Source organism: Halichoeres trimaculatus, unplaced genomic scaffold, assembly GCF_033239565.1.
Source record: "Halichoeres trimaculatus isolate MK-OKI-2021-1 unplaced genomic scaffold, fHalTri1.1 fHalTri1_scaffold_4, whole genome shotgun sequence".
Taxonomy (NCBI): Eukaryota; Metazoa; Chordata; class Actinopteri; order Labriformes; family Labridae; genus Halichoeres; species Halichoeres trimaculatus.
This window is the reverse complement of record NW_027437182.1, coordinates 30444757-30468151: the sequence shown is the minus strand read 5'-3', so window position 1 is coordinate 30468151 and position 23395 is coordinate 30444757. Positions and strand designations below refer to the sequence as shown.

Below are 23395 nucleotides of genomic sequence, written 5' to 3'. Positions count from 1 at the left end.
TCGTACCCATTTTCACCTCTTGTTCTTCTGTTCGCACGGACTTCAACAGCCATCTTAAAAAGAAACACATTTCTTTTTACTTTGGCTTGGTGGGTGGATTTAACACTGCCTGTTCATTTTGCCATTATAAGGGACTAGCAGCATTTACCTCTGAACTTTGCTGCTCTGTTAGCTGCACTCTAACCTGCTAAACAGTGGCCCATACACATGAAGTGCTGTAAATGACATTGATTGGTTGCTTAAGTAAATATGTGTGAACGGCGTCATATCATTGGCTGGACAGTGTTAGTCATTGCTTGATCTGTAATTAATGCTTGTTGTTACCTGTCACTCACTGACTTACAGAAATGGTACAGAATACATTTTCATGTGTTTATTTTATTTTCAGTTCAGGTTAGATTTTATCACATGTGCTGCATAGATTTGTTGTGTGAGAATTCATAAGCAGTGCACGGTTGTGCAAGCGCAGCTTAGAGGGAATGTAGCAAGTGACTTAGACTGACTGGCCCAAGTTTTTTAGCCATAATAGATGGATCAATGCATTAATGACATAAGTTAGATAACATTTGATCTATTATTATTATTCTAACTAGTTGGATTTGTGATTTTTCCTTTGTATCTTTGGATAAAATTATAAATTATATTTATCCATCCATCAAACCTGTGAAACTGCTTTGTGAATCCTGTGTCTAAATGTGCACCTCATCACGTTCCATGTACCAATACCACTCCCAGAATAGTTTTTTCTATTTTTGACGTACAGGAAACAGCATGTTTTTATAATACTCTCCCAACACACACACACACACACACACACACACACACACACACACACACACACACACACACACACACACACACACACACAGTGTTTAAGGTCGCACAAGAGGTCGTGATAAGATATGACCTGCTTAGACAGGTTGCAAACAAGAGTTTAAACCCTAGTCCAGGTATTCACATGTATTGTGGAGACATTATTGACCTCTTTAAATGAGGAAAACATGCTTTATTTAGATGTAAAGTAAAGTTAAGTGTTTGGGTATTTTTTTTTTTTTTTTGCAGAAATTTGTTAAATAAGTCCCTGTCCGTTTGCACGGATGCTTTTTACATACATTTTGTAATATGTACAGTTAACTTGTAAACAGGTAATGATTTTCAAACCCTGACCTTTGTCCTAAAATGGACTTCCTGGGGGAATCAAATGAAGCTGTGTGTTTGAATGAGATAACTCGGATTGTCAGAGCTTTGTCAGCTTCTTCAGCAGGTCGATAAACTCTGAAACAGCACAAACCAGAACCACAAGACAAACTGCTTCAGGAGCAAGAAGGCCAATAAAATTGGACTGACTGCTGATGAGGATCAATCCTGAGCAGAGTTTCAGCCTCTCTGATGTAATGAGGTTTACAAATGATACATTTAAAAACAGGAGTTTAATTTATTGCTTTAATGAAGATTTCATTTTACATTTCTTAAATGTTGAGCAACACTTGTGCAGTAGGGGTGTTGATTGGTTTGTAAGTGCACAGAAGTAGGATATATAAATTAACAGTTTGTGTTACTTTTTTTTATGTCTTAATATTTGTCAGCAGCAATTAACTATAAACATGCTTAATTATTAGTTTTGATATTCCAATATAAATGTATGTATCATTGTTGATGACAAAGTAATTTGGATAACAATTCATATTTACAGTGCTCTGTGAAACCTTATGAACAGTCATTTTTTGTATGCATACATACATTTGTTCTTTAATATTTCTGTGTGTAACATGTTTGAATCATTGTATACTTTATTTTAATCATTATTACTATTTGAGTTGCAGTACTATTAAGAAGGATTTTCTGCATTCATTGATTCTTAAAATAATAAAATGATCTGAATGCTTAGCCATTTCATAAACATTAAATTACATTATGTTATTTTGCTTTATGTTACATTTCATATAAACTACATTGTCTAAGGTGTCTTATTCAATGACTTTTTAAGTGTTTCCTTTCAAGAAGTAGCATGATTTTATATATATATTTAGAATTTAGTTCCAATTTGAATATAAACATTAACCGTTATTTTTCACTCATGTATATTACATTTTTCACTCTGTAAAAATCTATATCATAATACATGACTGGCACAAAATGTCCCCATAGCCTTTGTTGTGTTATTCCACAATGGACCATTTTTTTCCTCTCTCTCAGTTTATTTTATTTATTTTTTTTGTTTCTGTATGATAAATGCTGGAAACATATGTCATCTACTTGATCTAGGCACAGGATCTTACTGCTGTTTTAGGGTTTTCACAAATTTGGCTCAGAACGTAAGGGCCGGCCCTTAAGTTTTAGGCCAAATTTTGACTTTCCAGTTCTGGCTGAAATTCCATGAAATATGTGTCCCCCATCAAAGCCCATGCCATCCTGGGTGACAGACGGTGCACCGATCCATCTGTCAATCTCTCGCTCCATCCTGCCCTCACTCATGAACAAGACCCCGAGATATTAAACTCCTCCACTTGGGGCAGGATCTCATCCCCGACCCGGAGAGGGCAGTCCACCCTTTTCCGGCTCAGGACCATGGACTCGGATTTGGAGGTGCTGGTTCTCATCACAGCTGTTTCCCACTTGGCTGCGAACCAGAGAGAGTTGAAGGTCACGGCTTGATAAAGCCAACAGGACCACATCATCTGCAAAAAGCAGTGATCAAATCCTGAGGTCACCAAACCGGACCCCCTGGACACCCTGGCTGCGCCTAGAAATTCTGTCCATAAAAGTTATGAACAGAACCGGTGACAAGGGCAGCCCCGGCGGAGTCCAACCATCACTGGAAACGAGTCCGACTTACTGCTGGCAATGTGGACCAAGCTCTGGCACCGCTCGTACAGGGAACGGACGGCTCGTAACAAGCAGTCCGGCACCCCGTACTCCCGGAGAACCCCCCACAGGACTCCCCGAGGGACACGGTTGAATGCCTTCTCCAAGTCCACAAAACACATGTGGACAGGTTGGGCAAACTCCCATGCACCCTCGAGGACCCTGCTGTGGGTATAGAGCTGATCCACAGTTCCACAGCCAGGGCGAAAACCACATTGATCCTCCTGAATCCAAGGTTCAACTATCATACAGACCCTCCTCTACAGTACCCCTGAATAGACCTTACCAGGGAGGCTGAGGAGTGTGATCCCCCTGTAGTTGGAACACACCCTCTGGTCCCTCTTCTTAAAAAGAGGGACCACCACCTTGGTCTGCCAATCCAGAGGCACTGTCCCCGATGTCCGGGCGATGTTGCAAAGTCATGTCAACCACAACATCCAGGGCCATAAGGAACTCTGAGCAGATCTCATCCACCCCTGGGGCCCGGTCACCAAGGAGCTTTTTAACCACCTCGGCCACCTCAACCCCAGAGATGGAAGAGCCCACCCCTACATTCCCAGGCCCTGCCTCCTCCAAGGAAGGCGTGCCGGTAGGGTTGAGGAGGTCTTCGAAGTATTCCTGCCACCAATCTACAACATCCCGAGTCGAGGTCAGCATCCTCACTGAACACAGTGTTTACAGTGCACTGCTTCCCACTCCTGAGATGCCGGATGGTGGTCCAGAACCTCTTCGAAGCCGTCCGGAAGTTGCTCTCCATGGCCTCACCAAAGTCCTCCCGTGTCTGAGTTTTCGCCTTGGCAACTGCTGAAGCTGCATTCCGGTTGGCCTGTTGATACCTGTCTGCTGACTCAGGTGTCCCACGCGCCAAAAAGGCACAATAGGCCCGACTCCTTCTTCAGCTGGATGGCATCCCTCACCGCTGGTGTCCACCAGCGGATTCGGGTATTGCTGCCCAACAACCACCTCACGGCCACAGCTCTGATCGGACACCTCAGCAATGGAGGCACGGAACAAAGCCCATTCAGACTCAATGTCCCCTACCTCCCTGGAACACAGTCGAAGCTCTCCAGGAGGTGGGAGTTAAAGTTCTTTCTGATGGGGGACTCTTCCAGACGTTCCCAGCAAACAATACGTTTAGGTCTACCAGGTCTGACCGGCATCCTCCCCCAACATTACATTACCTGTTCTAGCTGTTTTGCATACCTAAGTCGGTAAAGGTAATTGTATACGAGGCACTGAACTGTCACAAAGCAGGTTATCAAATGCAAGTTGAGGAAACGTTTCCCTTAACTGCACTGAAATAGACATGGATATTAAGATGGTGATGCATGGATAGATAGACAGAGTGCAAAATAGATGACTGCATTGAACTCCAAGTGGGATACATTGTTAAAGCAGGACATCTTACTACAATGATGGGGACAATATCTATTCTTTGAGTACAGCTTAACCCTCAGATGCGCAAAATATGAAAACCAGGGCCTAGACGTTTTTTTCATTATTTTTTGATTTTCCTTAGGGCATGGAAAAAATGAGCTTTCATTTTTTTTTGTCAAATATTTGAACAGTTCAAAAAGTTACAGACATGTCTACGCCAGTGAAGTACATGTGCCTGAGTATTCAGCATAAAACGGTATGAACTAAATGTGTAAATGTTTTGGTAAATCTGAATAATTATTTCTTTTTATTATGCTATTCAAAACATTTTAACATTTATTCACACTTTTTTTTTAACTTTGTGCAATTTATATTTCAAAAAAATAAAATTCCATGCCTCATGAAGAACGACATGATATAGACAGGCTGACATGCAGTTCCACCATAGAAACCATTTCATTTTGAGGAAAATGACATTAAATTGCAGCCCACTGCAGTGACTGTTGTGCACCAATTGCAGGGTGTAACTGTATTACAAGATTCTGGTCCAACACTGCATGTTGGTGCTCAGGTGGGCTGTGTTACCTGATGTACAGGTGGGAATGTCCAAAAGGCAGAACAGTAGAAGAGAGCTGAGTGGGGAAAATACTGCGCCCAAGTGGCAGAACTGTGAAAGTGTCCACAAAATCAAATCAGGTTGATAGAATTGCTTACAGTTGGATCCAATATCTGATTGTTACTCAATTCCCTTGATCGCAGCCAGACAATACCTGTGAGTGGGTGGAAGGACATTATTATTTAAGCTTAAAAACTATGTGCAGCAGGCAGGTATCTTATTCTTGATCTGAGACAGTTTATTCAGCACCTGACCCACTGTTTTACTTGTGCTGTTTGTGCACATATTTTTCCAATGCATTATTCCTTTTGAATCTTGACTTTGATCAGAATGTTGTAAAAATAAAAAAAGGCCAAAAGGCCTGCCTTTAAACCTAACTTACTATTGGGGGCAATAGTCATTAGTTATTCTGTATAAAAAAGTACTTTACTCCAAACAGAAATATAATGCTTTTTTGTTGGTGTTCCGTCACAGCGAAGCTTTGTGTTAATAAAGCTCTGTCCCAGCTCAATGAGTGAATGAGTTGAAAGTTCATGCTTGTGAGGGTATCTGAAGCCCAAAACTTGCCATCAGAGGTAAACACAAAGTGATTCAAACATAACAATAATTTATTCAGTGCAAACATGTTCTTAACTATCGTAACAAGAAAAAGATTGTACAGACTAACACAAACTTAAAAAAAAAAATTACTTCAATACGCAGGCTTGGAAACAAGAAGTCTTAAAAAATTAAGCCTATGTAGATGCACTAAAAGTGTCTCTTCTTTAAAAGTCTGGTTAAGACTGACTGCAGACTGGCTCCCAGCACACTAGCTGTAAGTGAGGAGTCTCATGAAGTCCGCCTGTTGGGTCAGCAATCCATACTGTGTCAGGAACAGATGGGTGACATTGCAAGCTATGCCCATCATAAGCTGGGAGAGATGCTAAGTCAGGGAAGGAGTCTTGGGAAAGAGGCACACGGACATGAAAATAGTTTTGGAAAGATGAAAAAGCACAGGAAAAAAAACAGTGTTATGGCTTTGGATTCTTTTAAAAATTAACCTGATACTCAACATTTGAAACGACAGTGATGGACTATCTAATAAAAAGAGCCCAAAGACCAGCTCTAAAGGCAGAGACAGTTCAGTGTGTTTGCAGGGGGTCTTTAAGACACTGTGCTAATGAATTAAAAAAAATATAATTTCCCCCAGGTGTGAAATGAACTCCATCCCTCAAAAATAGCCCAGGACTGACATGTCTAATGTGAGGGTGCTCAATCAGCACACCACTGTTAATACATCTTCTGCTCTTTTCCATCTTTGCTAAAATTTTAACTTTTCATTGGCATCTCCCATTATCCCATCAACCAACCTAACGCCACTTCCCTCCCCACTTCATTGCCCCCACAGTGAATCAGGAGGACATCTGGTGCTGTCCTCCCTCTCAGAGAGTGGGCAAAGAAGGGAAGGAGGCCTCTCCACCACAGTCCACCCCAAGTGAACCAACAAATCTGTGTCCCCTCCCAAGGCTGCTTCCAGTCGTCTCTGCGGCTCTCTGGGCACCACGACGGACATAGCTGTCCCCATTATCCACACTGTGTCTATGGGAGGACAAAAAAGTGCAATTAATTTCTAAAGTGATTCGAAAAAAAACTTTTTGCTGCAGGTGCCACAGGTGGTTCAGAGTCCACTAAATGGGTGAGGTTTCATCGCCCAAACACGATTCAGCCCACCCGCACTCCACCTGGACTCCGCTCTGAACCGGAGCCCAGCTCAACCGGAAGAGACTGCATTTCCATGATGGCAGCACCCATGAATTGGCTTCAAGTCTGAGAACACATGGGTGACATCAGCGACACTTTGTCCATGTTTTATACAGTCTTTTTTTTTTTTTTGTTGAAGAGTGCACAAGATAGCATACATTAGCTTACATACATACAGGTATAAGACAAAAACATAAACAAAAAAAAACAAAAAAAAAACAGCAACATTGCAGCACAAAACAAAAAACACAGAAAAAGGGGGAAAATTCTCTCTAGTGATATGAGTTATCAGCTTTTCTAACAAGGCGGAACAGATTTCTTGTTTTTGGAAATTAAAGATACAGTATTATTATATTATTATTATATTATAATAGGATTAAAGCTCAACAAAAAATATTTTTTCTTGAGGTACAGCTTGGAGGAATCTAGCTTTGTGTATATGAAACTTTCCCATCAAACATAATAACTTAATCGAGTTGTTTACTTCCTTGTTTTTACAATGAAGCTCCCTTAACTTTCGTCTGGAAAAGGTGGTCTAGGATCTCCCGTAATATGTGTAAACAGACTTTGTCTTCAGTACTTGGAACATGAATATTTAATATGTCATTCAATTCTTTCAGATTATCAGAGTAAGCCTTATTGTGTTCCCTGGTGTATTGCTTTCCAAAACGTATTGAAAACATCTGACAAAATTCAAATAATTCCCATTTCAGCAATGGGGAGAGCTCAGACATTGCATTGAATTTGGTAATGATTTTTTTTTTGATGCCTAAGCAATAAGCTTACTGTTGTAAGAAAAGAGAGTTTAGTTTCAGGTATCCCAGTTATGGATAGTGGAACTTGTGTTTGACAGAGAGAGAACTAATTCAGTGTGATCCATTAAAGGAGCAGCAGTGATGTTACAGTCTTGGACCCTTGGAACCAAATGGTTGGCGATTAGCCACAAGTCTAGACGGTATTTTTGTGATAAGTCAGCTTTGAACCATGTGAACAGATGTGTGTCTTGGGGATGGACAATTCTCAGAGCATCTAATAATGACAGTTTACAAGTTGTCTTGGTTGCCTCCAGCAGGGAATCTGTCTATACACCGGTTTGGGGCTTCATTAGAGTCACCACCAACAATCACAGAGGCTGAGGGGAACTTGTTTGTAACTTGGAGAATTTGTTCAGATAGAAGGTTGAGGAGAGTGATATTGGAGTTCCTAGCATTGAAGCCATAAACATTTACCAAAATAAATATACCATCATCATGTTTAATTACCAAAATGATCCATTTACCATTGTCTGAAATCTCTCATTGAATTTAGGGTGAAACAAAACTAAAACTCATCCTGAGAGATTGGTGACATGACAAAAAAAAACTTTCCCTCCCCACAGACTCCGACAAAATGTCTCATCCTTGGATGTGGAGTGAGTGTCTTGAAAAAAAAAAATTGACATCCTTCTTCTGCTGACTACAAACAATATTTTATACAGTCTATTATGGTGCAACCCCGGCCTCACCTCTAGCTCCGCCCCTGTCGTCGACATTGCCAACCATCAGGGGCGCTGCTGGTATATCCCACAATCCTGTGCGGTATCCCGTATAAAAACGTCCTCCGCCCTTTGCGAGGTCTCACTCACTTCTATTCTGCCGCGAAGGTAAGTCTCAGCTTGGCTTTATTTTAATTTTCCTATTCCTGCTGGAAAACAGACAATGCTCATCTGTAGGAGCAGTGGTCAATATCTATGTTGTATGTTTTTGTTACATGTGTGGTCACATTATTTTGCTTTACCTTGAAAACGCTTTCGATGCTAGAAGCGCTAAGATTAGCAGCAGGCCTCAGCCACGTGCTGAGATGTCTTTGGGCCCAGATGCTAACTTTTAGTTTCTTCTTACTGTCCCATGTTGGAATGATGAAATAAATGTTGGTAGGGACATCTGAGTTAATGTGAAGAATGCCAACATTTCTGACTATATGGGACATCAATCCAAGATCTGTTAAATCGACCACACTTGTCGTGCTCCATTCACTGCGCAGATAAATTGACCAGATAGTTTTGAGTCAGTCTGAAGAGATCACTCATTCATTAAACTAAGATTGATTTTATGTTTCTGTGCTTGCAGTCCTGTTGTCCCGTCTCATGCTGCAAGAAGAAATGGACACCACGTGGTAATTAGCAAAAAGTTGCATATTTATCTCTAATACGACTAATGATGTTTTATAAAGAGTAGTGGACAAAAGTAATTTTTGAATCACCTTAACTGATGTTGAATGCACAAGTTTTGTAATTTGGTGCAACAGTACTTTCTTGGGTAATAAGAGCTCTCTGTTTTCTCATCCAGGTCCATGAGGCCTCTAGTGCTTGAAAGTCTTCCCATTCTACCATGGTGAGTTACTAAAAGTAGTCTAGTCCTCTTAAACCATCTACAAGTCAGTGATGATTTATAAAGTGTAAGAGTAGTGGACAGAAGTGATTTCTGAGAAATTCTACTCTGAGACTTGTAAAAAGCAGATGATGTTTGTTGCCATGTTAAGTACGGCACTAAAATATGCATTTCCACAGGCCCCCAGAAAATTCAGAAACCTGAAGCTTCTGGAAACTCTTTAAAAGGTAAGACTCTGTTAAATGAGAAATTTAAAAAGCAGCTTTTGGGAGTTTTGTGTCTCTATCGCAAAAAAACTCAATTTTTGCAGTTTCTTTCAAAGTCTTGGAAAACTAAGATATTTTCCTCCACGATGGGTAAAGCTATGACTTACTGAATTAAAAGAATATTGAAATTTGAGCTGGGAGGCATTTCGCTTTCAGTGATTTTAGGACTTTTACTTGGATAAACAAATTGGAGTGACATCCAGAGACATGAGCCTGCCTTAAGTCTGTACATTGTCCCTGTGCTGCTGTGATGACACTTATTTGCTACTCTTGACTACATGGATGACGAATCCTCCAACCCACCAGTTGAATAACTGAGGGCACAGATAATTTTATGCCCCCAAACTCTAGATCATTATGATCGTTTATATACTTTGTGTTCCTCAGGTGTGCTGGGAAGCTGCAGGACACCCAGAACAGGTAATCATCACTTCTTTTCACTTTGCATCCCCTTTAAGCCAACTGTTGATGATGTGATTTAAAACAATGGGAATCTCTCTGAAAAAGAGTGAAAGATAACTTTGTTACTGACACAGTGCAGCTTCAGTTCAACCTGCACGCTTCTTAAATTTAGGCTTCCATTAATGTTTGGTTTGCTCTTGCAGATGCAGAGAACTATTCCTGGATCCAGTCTCTGGTCTTTGCTCAGTCACAGGTGAGTTAAAACTGCTTCAAAGTAAACATTTAATTAAACCAATGCTGATACAATGATGAGCCCATAGTTCAGCAGATTACACAATGAAGAATGACTATCGTCTTTCGCTCCTAGCTGATGTATCAACCTCTACTAAAGACATAAGCTGTGTTTGTTTTTTTAAATTGTTGCTCAAAAATTGTTTCTGTTCATTTTTAGGAGCACGCGTTGGGCAGTAAAAAAGTTGAGGTGAGTTTTATGACTGTTTAGATGTAATTTCTAACTGCTTGATACAATGATGAGCCCATAGTTCAGCAGATTACACAATGAAGAATGACTATTGTCTTTCGCTCCTAGCTGATGTATCAAATGTAATAGGACTTTAGCCCCCAGAAGATTTTAAATGCTTGAATATAACAGTTTTTCTTCCTGCCCAGATATACACCTGAAGCCTGACTGAAGCAGATCCTCCTCAGAGCCCTGTGTTTGTAAGTCATGCTTTTCTGTGAAGTACTATGTAGTTTCTTCTACCCAGATGTGATGAATTTGAATCAGGTCGCTGATCCATTTGAGGAAATTAGTCATTATTCTGATCTGAATTATGTTAACATTTACGCCTCAGCTGTTTTCTACACTATCTAACTTCATCCTTTGTAATGTTGCAGGTGCTGTCGGATTCTTATGGCTGAGCACTGGTTATCTCAAAGGCATGGTAAGAAATTCAGTAATTTAAAGCACCTCAGGCTCAGATGACCAGTTAAATTTATTACTTGTTTTTAGGCCAGTTATGAATGTCTGTGTGCCACTTGCCATCTGGGTCTGAGCTGCATGCTGGTTGGGATCTCAAGAAAACCATTTGTGATCCCTTGAGTCTGACCTGTATGATGACTTGTAAACACTGACTTTAAACCATGGAGTCTGTTTTATTAGCTCTAGCTGATCTGGTCATTGAGTAAATGTTCACATATGACTGGTGTGCATATTAAACTTACACAGTTGTCTCTTAAGGGCTGAACTCATGATGGGGTGCTGGTTCAAAGACAAGTGATATAGGTAAGAGCTGAAATACAGACTGAACTAAATACCTCTGACCTTCAATGTTGAGCATTGTGAACAAACCCTGGCCACAGCTCCAGTGATGAAAAGATTCTGCCAAATGAATTCAGTTGATTATAACCCTTACCGTTCCATTTTTTTCTGAGGTCCAGTGGTCAAATATTTGCTACGACCCAAGTTTGGATCTAGTTTTGCTCTGAGTAACATCTGTTTGTTCCCTTAGGAATGGCCCTGTGAAGCCCTTTGCCCGGCTGTAGAAGGATCCCAATGCCTCCTGTGCAGGCGTGAGTATATACACTGAAATCTACAGTTTTCTCTCAATGTTAGGGTAAATTCTGATGGCTAATATTTGTCAAAACTTTAACCCATGTGTTTTATCAATCATGTAAAATGCAGTCCTTAACCACTGCTTTCTTTATCAGATGCTGTGCCTGGATGTTCACCTGGGGTCAGTGGAAAACCTCCAACTTCCAGAATATGTGAAATGTTTTGAAACTATTGGTTAATAAAAGCTGAAAAGAACAAGTCTCATCTCCCTCTGTGTTTGCTGTGGTTTTATGATGCAGAGCACTAAGGATTAAGTAATGACATACTCTAACATGGCAGTAAACCTCGTTGAGGCTCAAATTAAGTTAGAGGAAAAAAACTTACTGGGGGGGGGGGAAACGTCCTATAGGGTAGTTGTATACAATTCTGACTTTTTGAGACCTTCACATGCAATGCACTCTGGGATGTTGCAACATTGTAATAAAGCTACCCCTAGGTAGAGAACCCAAAGGAGATTAGTGTATACTGTGAATATATATATTCAGCTGTGCTGTTTTGGTTTCAAATTAATGGAGGTTTGTAGTGAAACTGGTGCCTTGAAAATCTGTTTTGGTGAAACCAAGGAGGCAGCCACGTTAAACGCAACACAGCTCTGCCAATAGGTTGGAAGCTGTTGCTAATGCACAACTAAGTGCAATGGTACTTCTGAGGGGGAAAAAGGCTTATATAATGGATGTGGAGTAATTGGGTAACTAGCAATTAGCTGTTTCAAACCTTCAATGTCTGCCTTAGGAGGGTTAAGAGTCAACATGGTAAAGAGAAATTTAACAAGGGGTTTAAAGTTGCATTTGAAGGACAGAACTAGCTCATGAAAAACTGAACTTCTGCATTTATAGGAGAACGTTGAAACAGGAAATGACGTAGTGGAGCCTCATCTGTAAATGAACCATTGCGTTGTTTTTATTAAAATTGTAATTCCAGTGGGCGGATACAGAAGTTATCACGTTAAGAGATGAAGTAATTGTCCTTCACGGCACGTATTTTAGGTGCATGACCGAATGTCCAATATGAAAAATGTTAAATGAAAAGCATAAAAGACATGTAGGGGAGGTGGGCGGAGCGAAGGGCCTGCTAATCGCGCCGTGCGGGAGAATGAAACAAGCGTCCCTTCGTCTCAATGTGGGCAGGTGGTTGGTAAATAGCCTCCCCCAGTCCGGACCTCCAGCTAACGTTCAGCTTTGAATAAATGGGAGAGAAATACTTAAATACAGTGTTTAGTCTCGTTCGTAACCTCTGGGACCAGCCTCTTCACCAATGTTTGTGCGGTGGTTGCTTCCTGTGCTCTGGGCTCTGTCCGCAGAGGCTGACTTCTTCCAGTTTGACAGCATTTCAAACGTCTCCACTTACTATTTTAATTACATTTATTGTAATATATGGGAGGGGGATTGTCAGCCAAACCAAGATGATGCCACACAGCAAGGTAAGACTGAACAGGATAAGAAAAATATTTCAAAATCATCTGAATAAGGAAGCTCTAATGCCCAGCGCTCATTCACGATGCTAGCCAAATTTCTGCGCTTCTGACCAACCATAAAATAAAAGTGGCACTTACACATTGTAGCTCGGTGATAACAGCTCACTTAATACAGTTTGTCATGTGTTTTTGCTGTTAATGTGAACAGTTCCTACCAGGGACGTCTGGGCAGGTTTTTCTCAGGACTACATTAGCCTGCTGCACCAGTGGTATTGTAGCCTGGGCCAGTGCTGTGAATCTGGAGACTGCAGGATAACCAACAACATCACAGGTATCACACTCCAGCATGGGCTTGGAAACGACAAATTTTAAAATAAAATAAGAATAAGTGTCATTTGTTAGTTATCACACATTTATTTGGGTTTAAGGTTTTTGTTTTTTTATCCCTGATTCTTTGCTCTAAAGCAGTGGTTCTCAAACTTTTTTCAGTGATGTACCCCCCTATGATAATTTTTTTTTTCTGCCAAGTACCCACTCACAAGGGCAAAACAGTTTTGGTTGGGGAAACAGATGTAAAACAGTATCTATTGGATAATGTACTTGGTTCAAAAACTGATTGGATTCAAATATTGATTAAATAAAGGTTTTTCCTCAAGGTTGAAGCTTGGGACCTTCTAAAACTTTTATAGCAGTATCAGTCAGTTTTAATAAAAACACTGATTTTGTTTGTGGGTGTTTGCAGAAACATTACTTTGGATATGAATGTACAAAATGCTCATACAGAATAATCACTTGATATTTTGGAGTACAGGAGAACACCATTAAAATGGATTTGCTGTTGATGGGCTGCATTTTTAAAACTTTTGATAGCTGTGTGATATTTAATGTAATACCAACTGAACACAGTTATCCTATAGTCAGTTTACTTAGGCTCTTTCTTGGATTATTCATTTTTTATTACTGTCATTTTTAAGTGTGCTCTCTCATCTATGCACACATGCAGGTCTGGCGAGGGATCTCCAGACGAAGCTCCACGGGCAACACCTGGCTCAGTCCGTGGTTCTGAAAGCCATTCAGGGCTTTATCAAAAACCCAGAATCAAACAAACCGCTGACGCTTTCTTTCCATGGCTGGTCTGGAACAGGCAAGAACTTTGTGGCCCGGATCATTGCAGATAACCTTTACCGTGATGGGGTGAAGAGTGAGTGTGTCCGCCTGTTCATCGCTCCGTTCCACTTCCCACATGCCAGGCTGGTGGACACGTACAAGGTGAGAGATATGCCTTAGTTGGCACAGATTTTAATGTTGTATGCCAGGAACATGTTGGCAGAAATCTTGGTTCATCAGATGTTTAATCTGTTTTGTAAATTGGCATACAGATTGGTTAAGATCACTATTTGCTGTTTCATATCAAATATTTATCTCAACTTGGTCCAATTTAAACACTTCGTTGCACAATTCTTGCTTTAAATTGGTTAAAACTGTGGACACAGCATTGTTGCACAATTGAATCCAGAGTAAAGAGGGTATAGTGCACATATTAACCTTCAGCCTTTCACACACACTCCACCCCCTTTTTGAATTTTTTAAAGAACTTTTGAAAGTCTGAATTCTGCTACTTCTGATTGCATTAGATGTGCAGAGATATTTGAAAAGCAGTTTCTGAATGAATGGGATGCATTTTTTATTTCACATACTTAGAGAAGCAGGCCTCAAGAATCAAACAATCTATTGTAGTATTTTAGGCTTCAGAAAAAGCTTAATGTTACTCTTTAGCGTTAAAATGTTGCGTAGGTGGAATTATTTATAATTTTAAATCATAACTTAATTCATCATTTATTTTCATCTAATGCCAGAAACCCCAAATAACTCTTACTCTGTCTTCTTCTCTGTGTCCAGGGCCAGCTGAGAGAGGCAATCCGAGATTTGGTGCTGCGCTGCCCTCAGACTCTGTTCATCTTTGATGAGGCAGAGAAGCTTCATCCAGGCCTCATCGATGCCATCAAACCTTACATGGATCACTATGACAACGTAGACGGTGTCAGCTACCGCAGAGCCATCTTCCTTTTCCTCAGGTTGGTATGGTATCTATTAAGAGCATCATGTCTCACTGAGGTCCTCAGAATGTCATAGTACATTTCATCTTTGACCCAGATATTCTAGCAGCTGCTCTGTAGTGAGGGATGTTTCTTCGCCTGTCTACATTCCCCCTATTTATGGATATTTCATTATTTCAATTAGTCATGTCACAGTCTGTGGGACTTAGAGAAATATATTTCCCACTATACACTTGTATTATTTAATTCTTTGTAGGTTATAACAACACCAATGTGAAATATAATAGAACATATCAAAGTGTTTAGTTTATATTTTACTCAAATGTTTTAAAGAAAGGGGTTAAATAATCACCCCATGTACAGAGGCTGTAGTCCTCAAAGTAAAGAATCAGGCTCTGAACAGATTGATTTGATGGTTTTGTTGTTGTCTCTGTCTCTACAGCAACATTGGTGGAGCAACCATCAATGATGTAGCTCTTGACTTCTGGCACTCGGGTCAAAACCGAGAAGACATTGGTATGGAGGACTTGGAGCACCGGCTTCGAGCTGAAACTATGGAGTCTCAAGGTAAACTGCAGATAGCCTTAAGATCTCAGCTGGTGGCCAGATTTTTTAATTTTTTTTAAATCTTTGTAATTGGCCATTCAAAACGTGCTTTAGGGCTGAAGTGTGCTTAAACATGGTACGGTTTGCCAATGTGATCGCTTCCTAAGCCTCTGCTAGACTACTATCCATCCCCATGTCACGCCTCAGTACTATGGGTGCCAGTACTCTGGAACTCCCTCCCCCACAGACATAAGACAGCCAGAGTCCATCTCATTGTTCAAATCCCAACTCGACACTCACCTGTTCAAATTGGCTTATTTTACCTAGATACTGTGCACAGCACTTGTTTTTATTTTGATTTTCTGGTTTAATGCGACTTGAAAGGTGTCTCCCGATAAAATGTTTTATTATTTAGTATCATTAAATAAAAAATTACACACCTTGATCTTGGAATCTGGATTCTTGGCTTGATTGTTGGGATAATCACTTCTTGCACAACTTTTTAGAGCTTCATTTTCTATATTGTAATGATGACTGTCTCATGTCGTATCTGTGTTTGGATTTTTTCTGTCTTCCCCAGGTGGATTTGCTCAAAGTGAACTTATGTCTGGCCACCTTATTGACTTTTTTGTGCCATTCCTGCCTCTTGAGTATCGGCACGTCAAACTCTGTGCACGGGACGCTTATGCAGCAAGAGGATTGGAGACGGATGAGGCTACACTGGATGAAGTTGCAAAGGCAATGCTGTATGTCCCCAAAGAGGAGAGACTGTTTTCAGCCCAGGGATGCAAATCCATACCTCAGAGGATTAACTTCTTCCTCCCCTAAGACAAGAGCAAGACAGACTGACAAACAAACAGGCAGAGAGACCTCGAGAAGGTGTGAGATCGCTTTACCAGCCCATCTGCATACAGAGGAGATGTCTTTACTGCTCTGCTACACGTAACCCCACCCACCACAGATACAGCACGTGTCTGTCTTGGTCCCACAGAAGGCCAGGTAGAAGGGCAGACCCAGCAGAGGAGGAGGAAGCAGCAGGACCCAGCCTGCAGACAGAAGGGGTCAACAAGTGCCATGTCGCTGCTCTTCCTCACCTGCCTGGCTTGAATCCTCACAGTTCAAACACTGAGAATCAAAGAAGAGAGCATAAATGGTTTTAGAGTGTGTGTGTCACAGAAGAATATGTATACATTTTTATCAATTTTATGTCTGTGCACTTTGCTTTTTATGTTTGGATAAGATTCACGTACTTCGAAGTACTTCATGTGTCAGATTTTGCATGTCAGTCATTGTACTTTTTTGGCTACTGATTATTTATTGATTTGATTTGTGCCATATTTAGCATTTTAATGTGCCAGGTTATATTGAGGAGGTTTTTCAGTTCACATTAGGTGGCACTGTGAGTCATGAGGGAAGATTTAAAGGGACAGTGGTGCTAACAGTGTGGAGTGTGTCAGAGATATTGAGTATAGTACTGTAAAGCTAATGTGACCTGGAGCGGTTACTGATAAAATGCGTCAAAAAGGATTGAGTCTGGAAGTTTTCTTTTCTGCAAATATATTCAAGAAGAGTTCTTTGAAATATTTATTTCTGTGAAGGTCACCTATTACATCATCAAAGTAACAAGAAACACAACTACTTATTTTGGTCATAGTCATGAAAGACAGTTTTAGTCACTGTTCTGCTTTTCTCCATCATTTAAGCATCAACAGTCCCATACTCTCACATGGGCTTGAGGGGATCTGCTTTAGGGATTTGGCTCTAAAGGTCTGAGCCACATAAGATGAATCTGGAAAGAAGTGTCAGTAAACATATAGGCTAAATAAATCTTCACAACACACCTACATGACCTGTTTCATTAATTTGTCAAAAAAAAAAAGATCATATCAGTGCTTTGTTAATTTATCATCTTTCTAATTCTTTGCAGTCAAAGGGAACTATCTGGCAGAGGAAACCGCAAACAAAATAAAGCCAACAAAATGAGTTGATTTATCACAGTAATGCATAGGGGTTATTTATTCATTTGTATTCTTAAGCAGAAACACAAAAGAGCTGTGATTTTTTGTTTTGTTTTTTCTAGTTTTTTTCCCATCAAACTAGTATATTAAAATTTTTTAAAGAAAGAAACATTCCTCCATTTTAGAGATTTGTGCATTAAACATATCTGGAAGTCATGGCAATTATAATTAACATAGAGGCTTGCATCATAAAATTTCCTTATTAAACAATTAGGCAAAGAGGTAAAAACCCTCTGCATTCATTTTGTTCCCAAAACTTTTTTGGAACTACCGTTGACTTTATCAAGGGAGGGAAATTGTGTTTTTTTCCCCTTAAGTCTTTATGTGAATAAAAAAAAAATTCCAATAAGAACGTCTCTGCTGGGAGTAAACAGATATAAACACAAGATCGAGATTTTTTTTTTTTTTTTTTTTTTTTTTTGAGTTAAAATTATTTATCAAGACTTTCATGTAGAATTGTTTCACCAAATATAGGCGATCGATGAGCACCGTGTTTCAGACTGTTGCAGTACTGGTTAACTGATTTATCAGTGCTTACTGCAATTTTCAATACACGATTCATCCTCAGCGCATCACCCTCCTTTGGGCGTGTATCAAGTAAACGCGTGGTCTGCTCTTATTGGCTAGAGCAGCGATCCGTCAAGCTTTTCTTCATTCTCATTGGTCTAACCAGATTACGCTTCCTGATTGGGGATTAGAGCCGACGTCCAATCAGATTCAGACATCTGTTCCGAGGCGAGAGGAGAGCGGCGTCGGCGTCCCAGCGTTTCACTGTATCATTACTGTATGAGAGATTGGATTGACAAAAGGTAGCCGCTGTTTTACGGAGTAGTTAGATCACCTAGAGTTCTTTTCAATTAGATTGTAATTGGTTGGTTGTTTCATTCAGTAGGGTGATTCAGCTCGGCACAATGACAGCCCTGTCGCTGCTGTTGGTGGCCCTGTCGGCCGCATCAGTACTGGCCGAATCCACTGTGTATTTCCGAGAGCAATTTGAAGATGGGGGTGAGGTCCTTTGATCAACATTTTAACACATTTATCTAAACGCTTTTCTTTGGTTTGTTGCAAATATATATTTATGAGATATATCAATATCAGTCAGTGAACAAGTGGTATAACTTGTCTCATGTTTCATGGTTGATGTTTTTGGAATGACAGGTTGTAATTTTACGAACATTTTTTGATTAATTGTTTGTTTGTTGCTCTGTTAGAGATGCATTTAGACAACATGGGCTTCATTCAGTTTTTTTTACCTCCCTCTCCCCTCCTTTCCTCACCTTCCCATCCCCTATAGCTATCATCAAACCCAGCCCGTCCCCATCCCCCATCTGCACATCCCACCCTGGTCTTCCACTGTACCCCTATTTAGCAGTCTTAGAATCTTTAATCACCACTCAGAGGGTTAGCTAGTGGAGGCAGTCCAGTCCCTCCCTGCAGCATAACACAATCCAAGTGTACCTGCACTGATGCATCATCAGTGGGGGATTAGCAGCCTGTGAGTGACTGAACCTTTTCTTGTTTGAGCAGATGCCTGGAACAGTCGCTGGACAGAATCAAAGCACAAGTCGGACTATGGCAAGTTTGTCCTGACAGCAGGAAAGTTCTACGGAGATGCAGAGAAAGACAAAGGTCAGTAAAAAGGTGAAACCTTAGATTGTGGAAGACTGCACAGCCTCTGTTTTGGATGATAGTTATATGTCCGCTATTTGTCTTGAGTTTGTGTTTAGGAGGTCTGATGGGAGACTACATGGTAAATGGCACTTTTTGAACTTGCACTGGAGTCTTCATAATTTTGTGTGTTTATTTTTTATTGGTTGAGATATCCCAGATGAGATTAATCTGAAAATGGGGCTCTTAACTGTCAATCTGAAAATGTGCCTGTATCCCAGTTGATTCACTGGGTGGGTGGGTGTTGTCGTTTATTACTACCTGTCTGAGGACCTCCAGTACTTGCCTCATCATCCCGACATACTATCTCCACAAGAGTGATCTTCAGATTCACTGTTTTCCAAAAATACAAAAGGGATCTCCCCTGTAGACACAAACAACATGATAGCTCTGTTTCTGCTACAGGTCTGCAGACGAGCCAGGATGCCCGCTTCTATGCTATGTCTGCCCGTTTTGAAGACTTCAGCAACAAGGGCCAGCCGCTTGTCATCCAGTTTACTGTGAAGCATGAGCAGAGCATCGACTGTGGTGGAGGCTACATTAAACTGTTTCCATCTGACCTCAACCAGGAGGACATGCATGGAGACTCTGTTTACAACATCATGTTTGGTGAGCGCAGATTGTTTCTGAAGTATACTTCAGATGCATGTTTTTCACTGCTAACACAATACCTAATGATGTGTATCCTCTTTAAAAGTTAGATTTTTATTGTCTGTCACAACAGGTAGTTAAACATGCTTTATCTAGGATGGGTTTAAAGCATTCCCTTTCCTTTGCCCCATTTTTAACCAGCTGTTCTCATATTTTCACTTGTGTGCTGTATTGTGTTTTTCAGGTCCTGATATTTGTGGCCCCGGCACAAAAAAGGTTCATGTCATCTTCAACTACAATGGCAAGAACCACCTGATCAACAAGGACATTAGGTGCAAGGTGGGCCATCAAATACTGTTTTTTGGTTCTGTATTTACTTTTAGAATACTGCGCTCCTTAACTTTCTCATGGCTGTTTTTTTAAATCCCAGTTACATTTTGAAATCAAATTTGCAGCCTCTTGTATCACTCTAATTCTCCATCCCTTGTTAAAACCAAGCCAGCAAGGATACTTTGAATGTGTTTTGCATTGTAAACATAATGCATGCACATCATTGTTGAACAAAATTAAGTCTGAAAAGCTGCTGACATTTCTTTTATTCTCTGCAGGATGATGAATACACCCACTTGTACACATTGATTGTCAACCCTGACAACACATATGAGGTCAAGATTGACAATAAGAAGGTTGAATCTGGAAATCTAGAGGATGACTGGGACCTCCTGCCTCCCAAAAAAATTAAGGATCCAGAAGCCAAAAAGCCAGAAGACTGGGATGACAGGGAGAAGATCCCTGACCCTGATGATAAGAAACCAGAGGTCAGTCCACTCAGTTTTTATTTCCATGGTTTTTGGAATTTATCGTGGCTCAGCAAAGCCTATCAGTTGTTTTGTATTCAGTAATAATATCTTTGAAAAAAACCTAACCAAGATCCTGATGCAAAGTTTCTTTTTGTATGTTTCTCTTTGGCAGGACTGGGATAAGCCTGAGAACATCCCAGATCCTGATGCAAAGAAGCCTGATGACTGGGATGATGAGATGGATGGGGAGTGGGAGCCGCCAATGGTCTCTAATCCAGATTACAAGGTGAGCTGCTTCAAATCAAAGCACTGATGTACAATTTCAAGTGATGTACTACTATAAACTGTTCTTTTGGTTGCTCCATATTTGGACAAAAAGCAAAGTTTTATATCAAAGCTCAAATATCTTAGTTTAAAGAAAGTCCCTCTAAAGTTACTCACACTTAGTGTTGAAACATGATTTATTTAGTTTTCAGTCTCTTTTCCAAATTGACTTCTTGATCAGCAGTTGTTTTGTCATATTTCTTAATCTTTTACTCTACCTCTGTTTGCTGTCAACAGGGCGAGTGGAAACCCAGAGAGATCAGCAATCCAGCCTATAAAGGCAAGTGGATCCACCCAGAGATCGACAACCCAGAGTACACAGCTGATGCTGAGATTTATAAATACGACAGCATCGGCGTGATCGGACTTGACTTGTGGCAGGTATGAAGACACTGTGGCTGATGGTGTAATAACTGTTTCAGACAGGCAGACAAGTTTAGTATTTGACAGTCTAGGAACAGAAAAATTCAACTTGACATGTCCACTGCCGCATTTATAGTTCTCTTTGAGTGACTTGCTTTGCCTGTTTTATTTGTTCTGATCATGTTTGTAAGGAAAAATGTGATGCTCTAGAGGAGGAAGAAACATGTTGGAATAATGTCTTTGTTCTTTCATTGGGTATGCTGGCATTTGTCATGTAATATAAAAATACACATTAATGTTGTCTTCTTTTTTGATGTAGGTCAAGTCTGGTACTATCTTTGATAACTTCCTGATCACCAATGACCCATCCATGGCAGAGGAAATAGGCAGTGATACATGGGGTAAAACAAAGGTGAACTGAACACTTCTTTTTCAACCTTTCATCCCACTCATGCATTTCACCATGTTGGTTATGTATAACTCAAAATGTAATTTCCTGATAGGTGTCCCCTTAAAGTCCCTGTGAAGACTTTCGAAGTGATCTCAAATTAGTCTCACTTCTAGACATATGCCTGATTGTATAAAAAAATTAGATTATCAGCACCAAAATAGGTTATTTCTAAATGCTGTTTCTAAGCTTCCCAGTTGATTTGAAAAGGATTGATTTGCGGTACTAGTCCCTATGACAGCATCACATCGGCTGAAGTTTAGCAGTGAGAAGAGGTGTTATTGTTTGCTGAAAAATCTTTGAAAAAAAAATAGTTTTTCCAGAAGGCCCTTGCAGCCCCTTAAATCAAAACTTTACCCACGTGACTTGTTGTTTGTTACATTACAAAAATTGTTGTCTGCATGTGTGTTGTCTCCAGGATGCAGAGAAGAAGATGAAAGAAAGCCAAGAGGAAGAGGAGAGAAAGAAACGTGAGGAGGAAGACAAAGTAAGGAGAGAGGAGGCAAAGGAAGAAGATGAGGAGGAGGAGGAGGGTAAAGATGATGAGGAGGAGGATGAGGAGGAAGAGGAGGATGAAGAAGAGGAGGAGGGCCTGGAACAGGAGGAAGAAGAAGAGGATGATGGAGATACAGACTCTAAACTCAAGGATGAGTTATAAACTCTATGCAGGAACTGCTCAGATAAAAGCCTGACTGCCTGTGTCAATGAGCCATTGGAGCAACTGCAGCAAGGGATGATGGAGCTTCATGACTGAAACCAAGGGGGGTGGGGTTGCGTCAGGTTGGGTAGGATGTTTTTTTATTTGTTTATTTGTTTACAAAGCAAAAAAATGGGCAAAAGGAGGCAATTGTTACTCATTTTCCTATTTCCACGTACTACTATTAATATTGTAATAATACCTATTTACAAATAAGTAGTGATGAAATCATGTCAAATATGTCAAGGCAAGAAAGCTAAATTGTTCTGCATCTGAAACCCAACAAAAATATGTAAATTGCCATTTTTGTTCTGAAAAATCTGGATTTTATGAAGTATGGTGCTGTGTTGACATGAAAAGCTATATTTGGTATGTTGATGATACCTTGTTTGTTTACCTCATATGTTTTGTTTGTGTCATTAACCTGTGTATTTTTAATTAACTTTTGCAGTCTGCCTCATTGTCTCTTTTAAACCCTACATCACTTTCAACATGGTTTGATTTCATCATACATGATACATTGTCTGCTTCTATTTAAGCTTCTCTAAATGAAGCAAAAGGTTGACAGCATGGGAACAAGGGTGCTTCAGGACTGACACTACATGTTTAACAACCTGTTGAAATAAAAGCTGCTGTGCAAAGGATGGTAACCTGAGATGCCCTGAGATTAAGCCCCTTGCGAAGTTTTGTACTGTATAATTAACACTTTTCCAGCTCACTACTCCAGTCTTTCCCGTGTGTCTAAATAAAATGCTCAACTCAGATGTACGTTAAGCGCACTTCAGTAGCAGGAAAGTCTGCTCTCATGTGGTACCTGTTCACTTTAGGTTTACTTGATGATGAAATGTTCACAACCAGCTTTCTTGTCTCTGGTAATAATATCTCTGCACTGCTGTACCCCCAACACACTGTCCCAATGCAGTCTGAAAGATGACCCTTTTGTAAAAGAAACATTTTGTACCAATGGTAGTAACTGAAGTGGAGAGATTTTAGTGTTGTTGTGTTGAAAAAAATAAAATAAAGGCAGGTGTTCTGTCCAATAAAAACAACCAAAGGAAAATAATCAGAGGTGTTCTCTAATTGCTATCCAAAGCAGAACGAGATAGTTCCTTAATTTAAACAGCCACTGTCACGGTTTTTCTTCTTGGCATATGTAAGTTCAGAGCCTTATACTCCTACCGCTTTGGTTACAGGATTAAACAATTTATTATTATATTAT

At 40.2% G+C, this 23395-nt stretch overlaps 2 protein-coding genes, 1 long non-coding RNA gene and 6 other non-coding genes across 10 annotated transcripts; all 9 read left to right on the top strand.

Moving 5' to 3' along the window:
* Positions 1-8194: 8194 nt before the first annotated feature.
* On the top strand, positions 8195-11449 carry LOC141789216 (uncharacterized). The gene is made up of 12 exons (XR_012598185.1): positions 8195-8240; positions 8707-8752; positions 8926-8970; positions 9147-9194; positions 9621-9653; positions 9839-9888; positions 10087-10116; positions 10305-10355; positions 10533-10579; positions 10876-10920; positions 11147-11207; positions 11346-11449. It is a non-coding gene; the product is annotated as an uncharacterized LOC141789216 (long non-coding RNA).
* Positions 8482-8562, top strand: LOC141789703 (small nucleolar RNA SNORD74). The gene has a single exon (XR_012598234.1). It is a non-coding gene; the product is annotated as a small nucleolar RNA SNORD74 (small nucleolar RNA).
* Positions 9013-9083, top strand: LOC141789707 (small nucleolar RNA SNORD75). Its single transcript, XR_012598238.1, has one exon. It is a non-coding gene; the product is annotated as a small nucleolar RNA SNORD75 (small nucleolar RNA).
* On the top strand, positions 9694-9771 carry LOC141789698 (small nucleolar RNA SNORD79). Its single transcript, XR_012598229.1, has one exon. It is a non-coding gene; the product is annotated as a small nucleolar RNA SNORD79 (small nucleolar RNA).
* Positions 9933-10014, top strand: LOC141789705 (small nucleolar RNA snR60/Z15/Z230/Z193/J17). Its single transcript, XR_012598236.1, has one exon. It is a non-coding gene; the product is annotated as a small nucleolar RNA snR60/Z15/Z230/Z193/J17 (small nucleolar RNA).
* Positions 10155-10236, top strand: LOC141789704 (small nucleolar RNA snR60/Z15/Z230/Z193/J17). The gene has a single exon (XR_012598235.1). It is a non-coding gene; the product is annotated as a small nucleolar RNA snR60/Z15/Z230/Z193/J17 (small nucleolar RNA).
* LOC141789702 (small nucleolar RNA SNORD47) lies at positions 10998-11072 on the top strand. Its single transcript, XR_012598233.1, has one exon. It is a non-coding gene; the product is annotated as a small nucleolar RNA SNORD47 (small nucleolar RNA).
* Positions 11450-12289: 840 nt separating the features above from the next.
* tor3a (torsin family 3, member A) lies at positions 12290-17104 on the top strand. The gene is made up of 6 exons (XM_074668231.1): positions 12290-12670; positions 12873-12995; positions 13668-13933; positions 14564-14739; positions 15164-15288; positions 15848-17104. Exons 1-6 carry the CDS (start codon positions 12505-12507, stop codon positions 16093-16095), a joined length of 1104 nt encoding a protein of 367 aa, XP_074524332.1. The 5' UTR covers positions 12290-12504; the 3' UTR covers positions 16096-17104.
* Positions 17105-18007: 903 nt separating this feature from the next.
* On the top strand, positions 18008-23242 carry calr (calreticulin). 2 transcript variants are annotated; one of them, XM_074669108.1, is made up of 10 exons: positions 18008-18094; positions 18175-18290; positions 18813-18914; positions 19359-19562; positions 19789-19883; positions 20153-20362; positions 20517-20630; positions 20906-21049; positions 21351-21443; positions 21898-23242. In XM_074669108.1, exons 1-10 carry the CDS (start codon positions 18072-18074, stop codon positions 22135-22137), a joined length of 1341 nt encoding a protein of 446 aa, XP_074525209.1. In that variant the 5' UTR covers positions 18008-18071; the 3' UTR covers positions 22138-23242. The 2 variants fall into 2 exon arrangements, with proteins under 2 accessions (XP_074525209.1, XP_074525210.1); XM_074669109.1 differs by having other exon boundaries at positions 18012-18290.
* Positions 23243-23395: the final 153 nt, after the last annotated feature.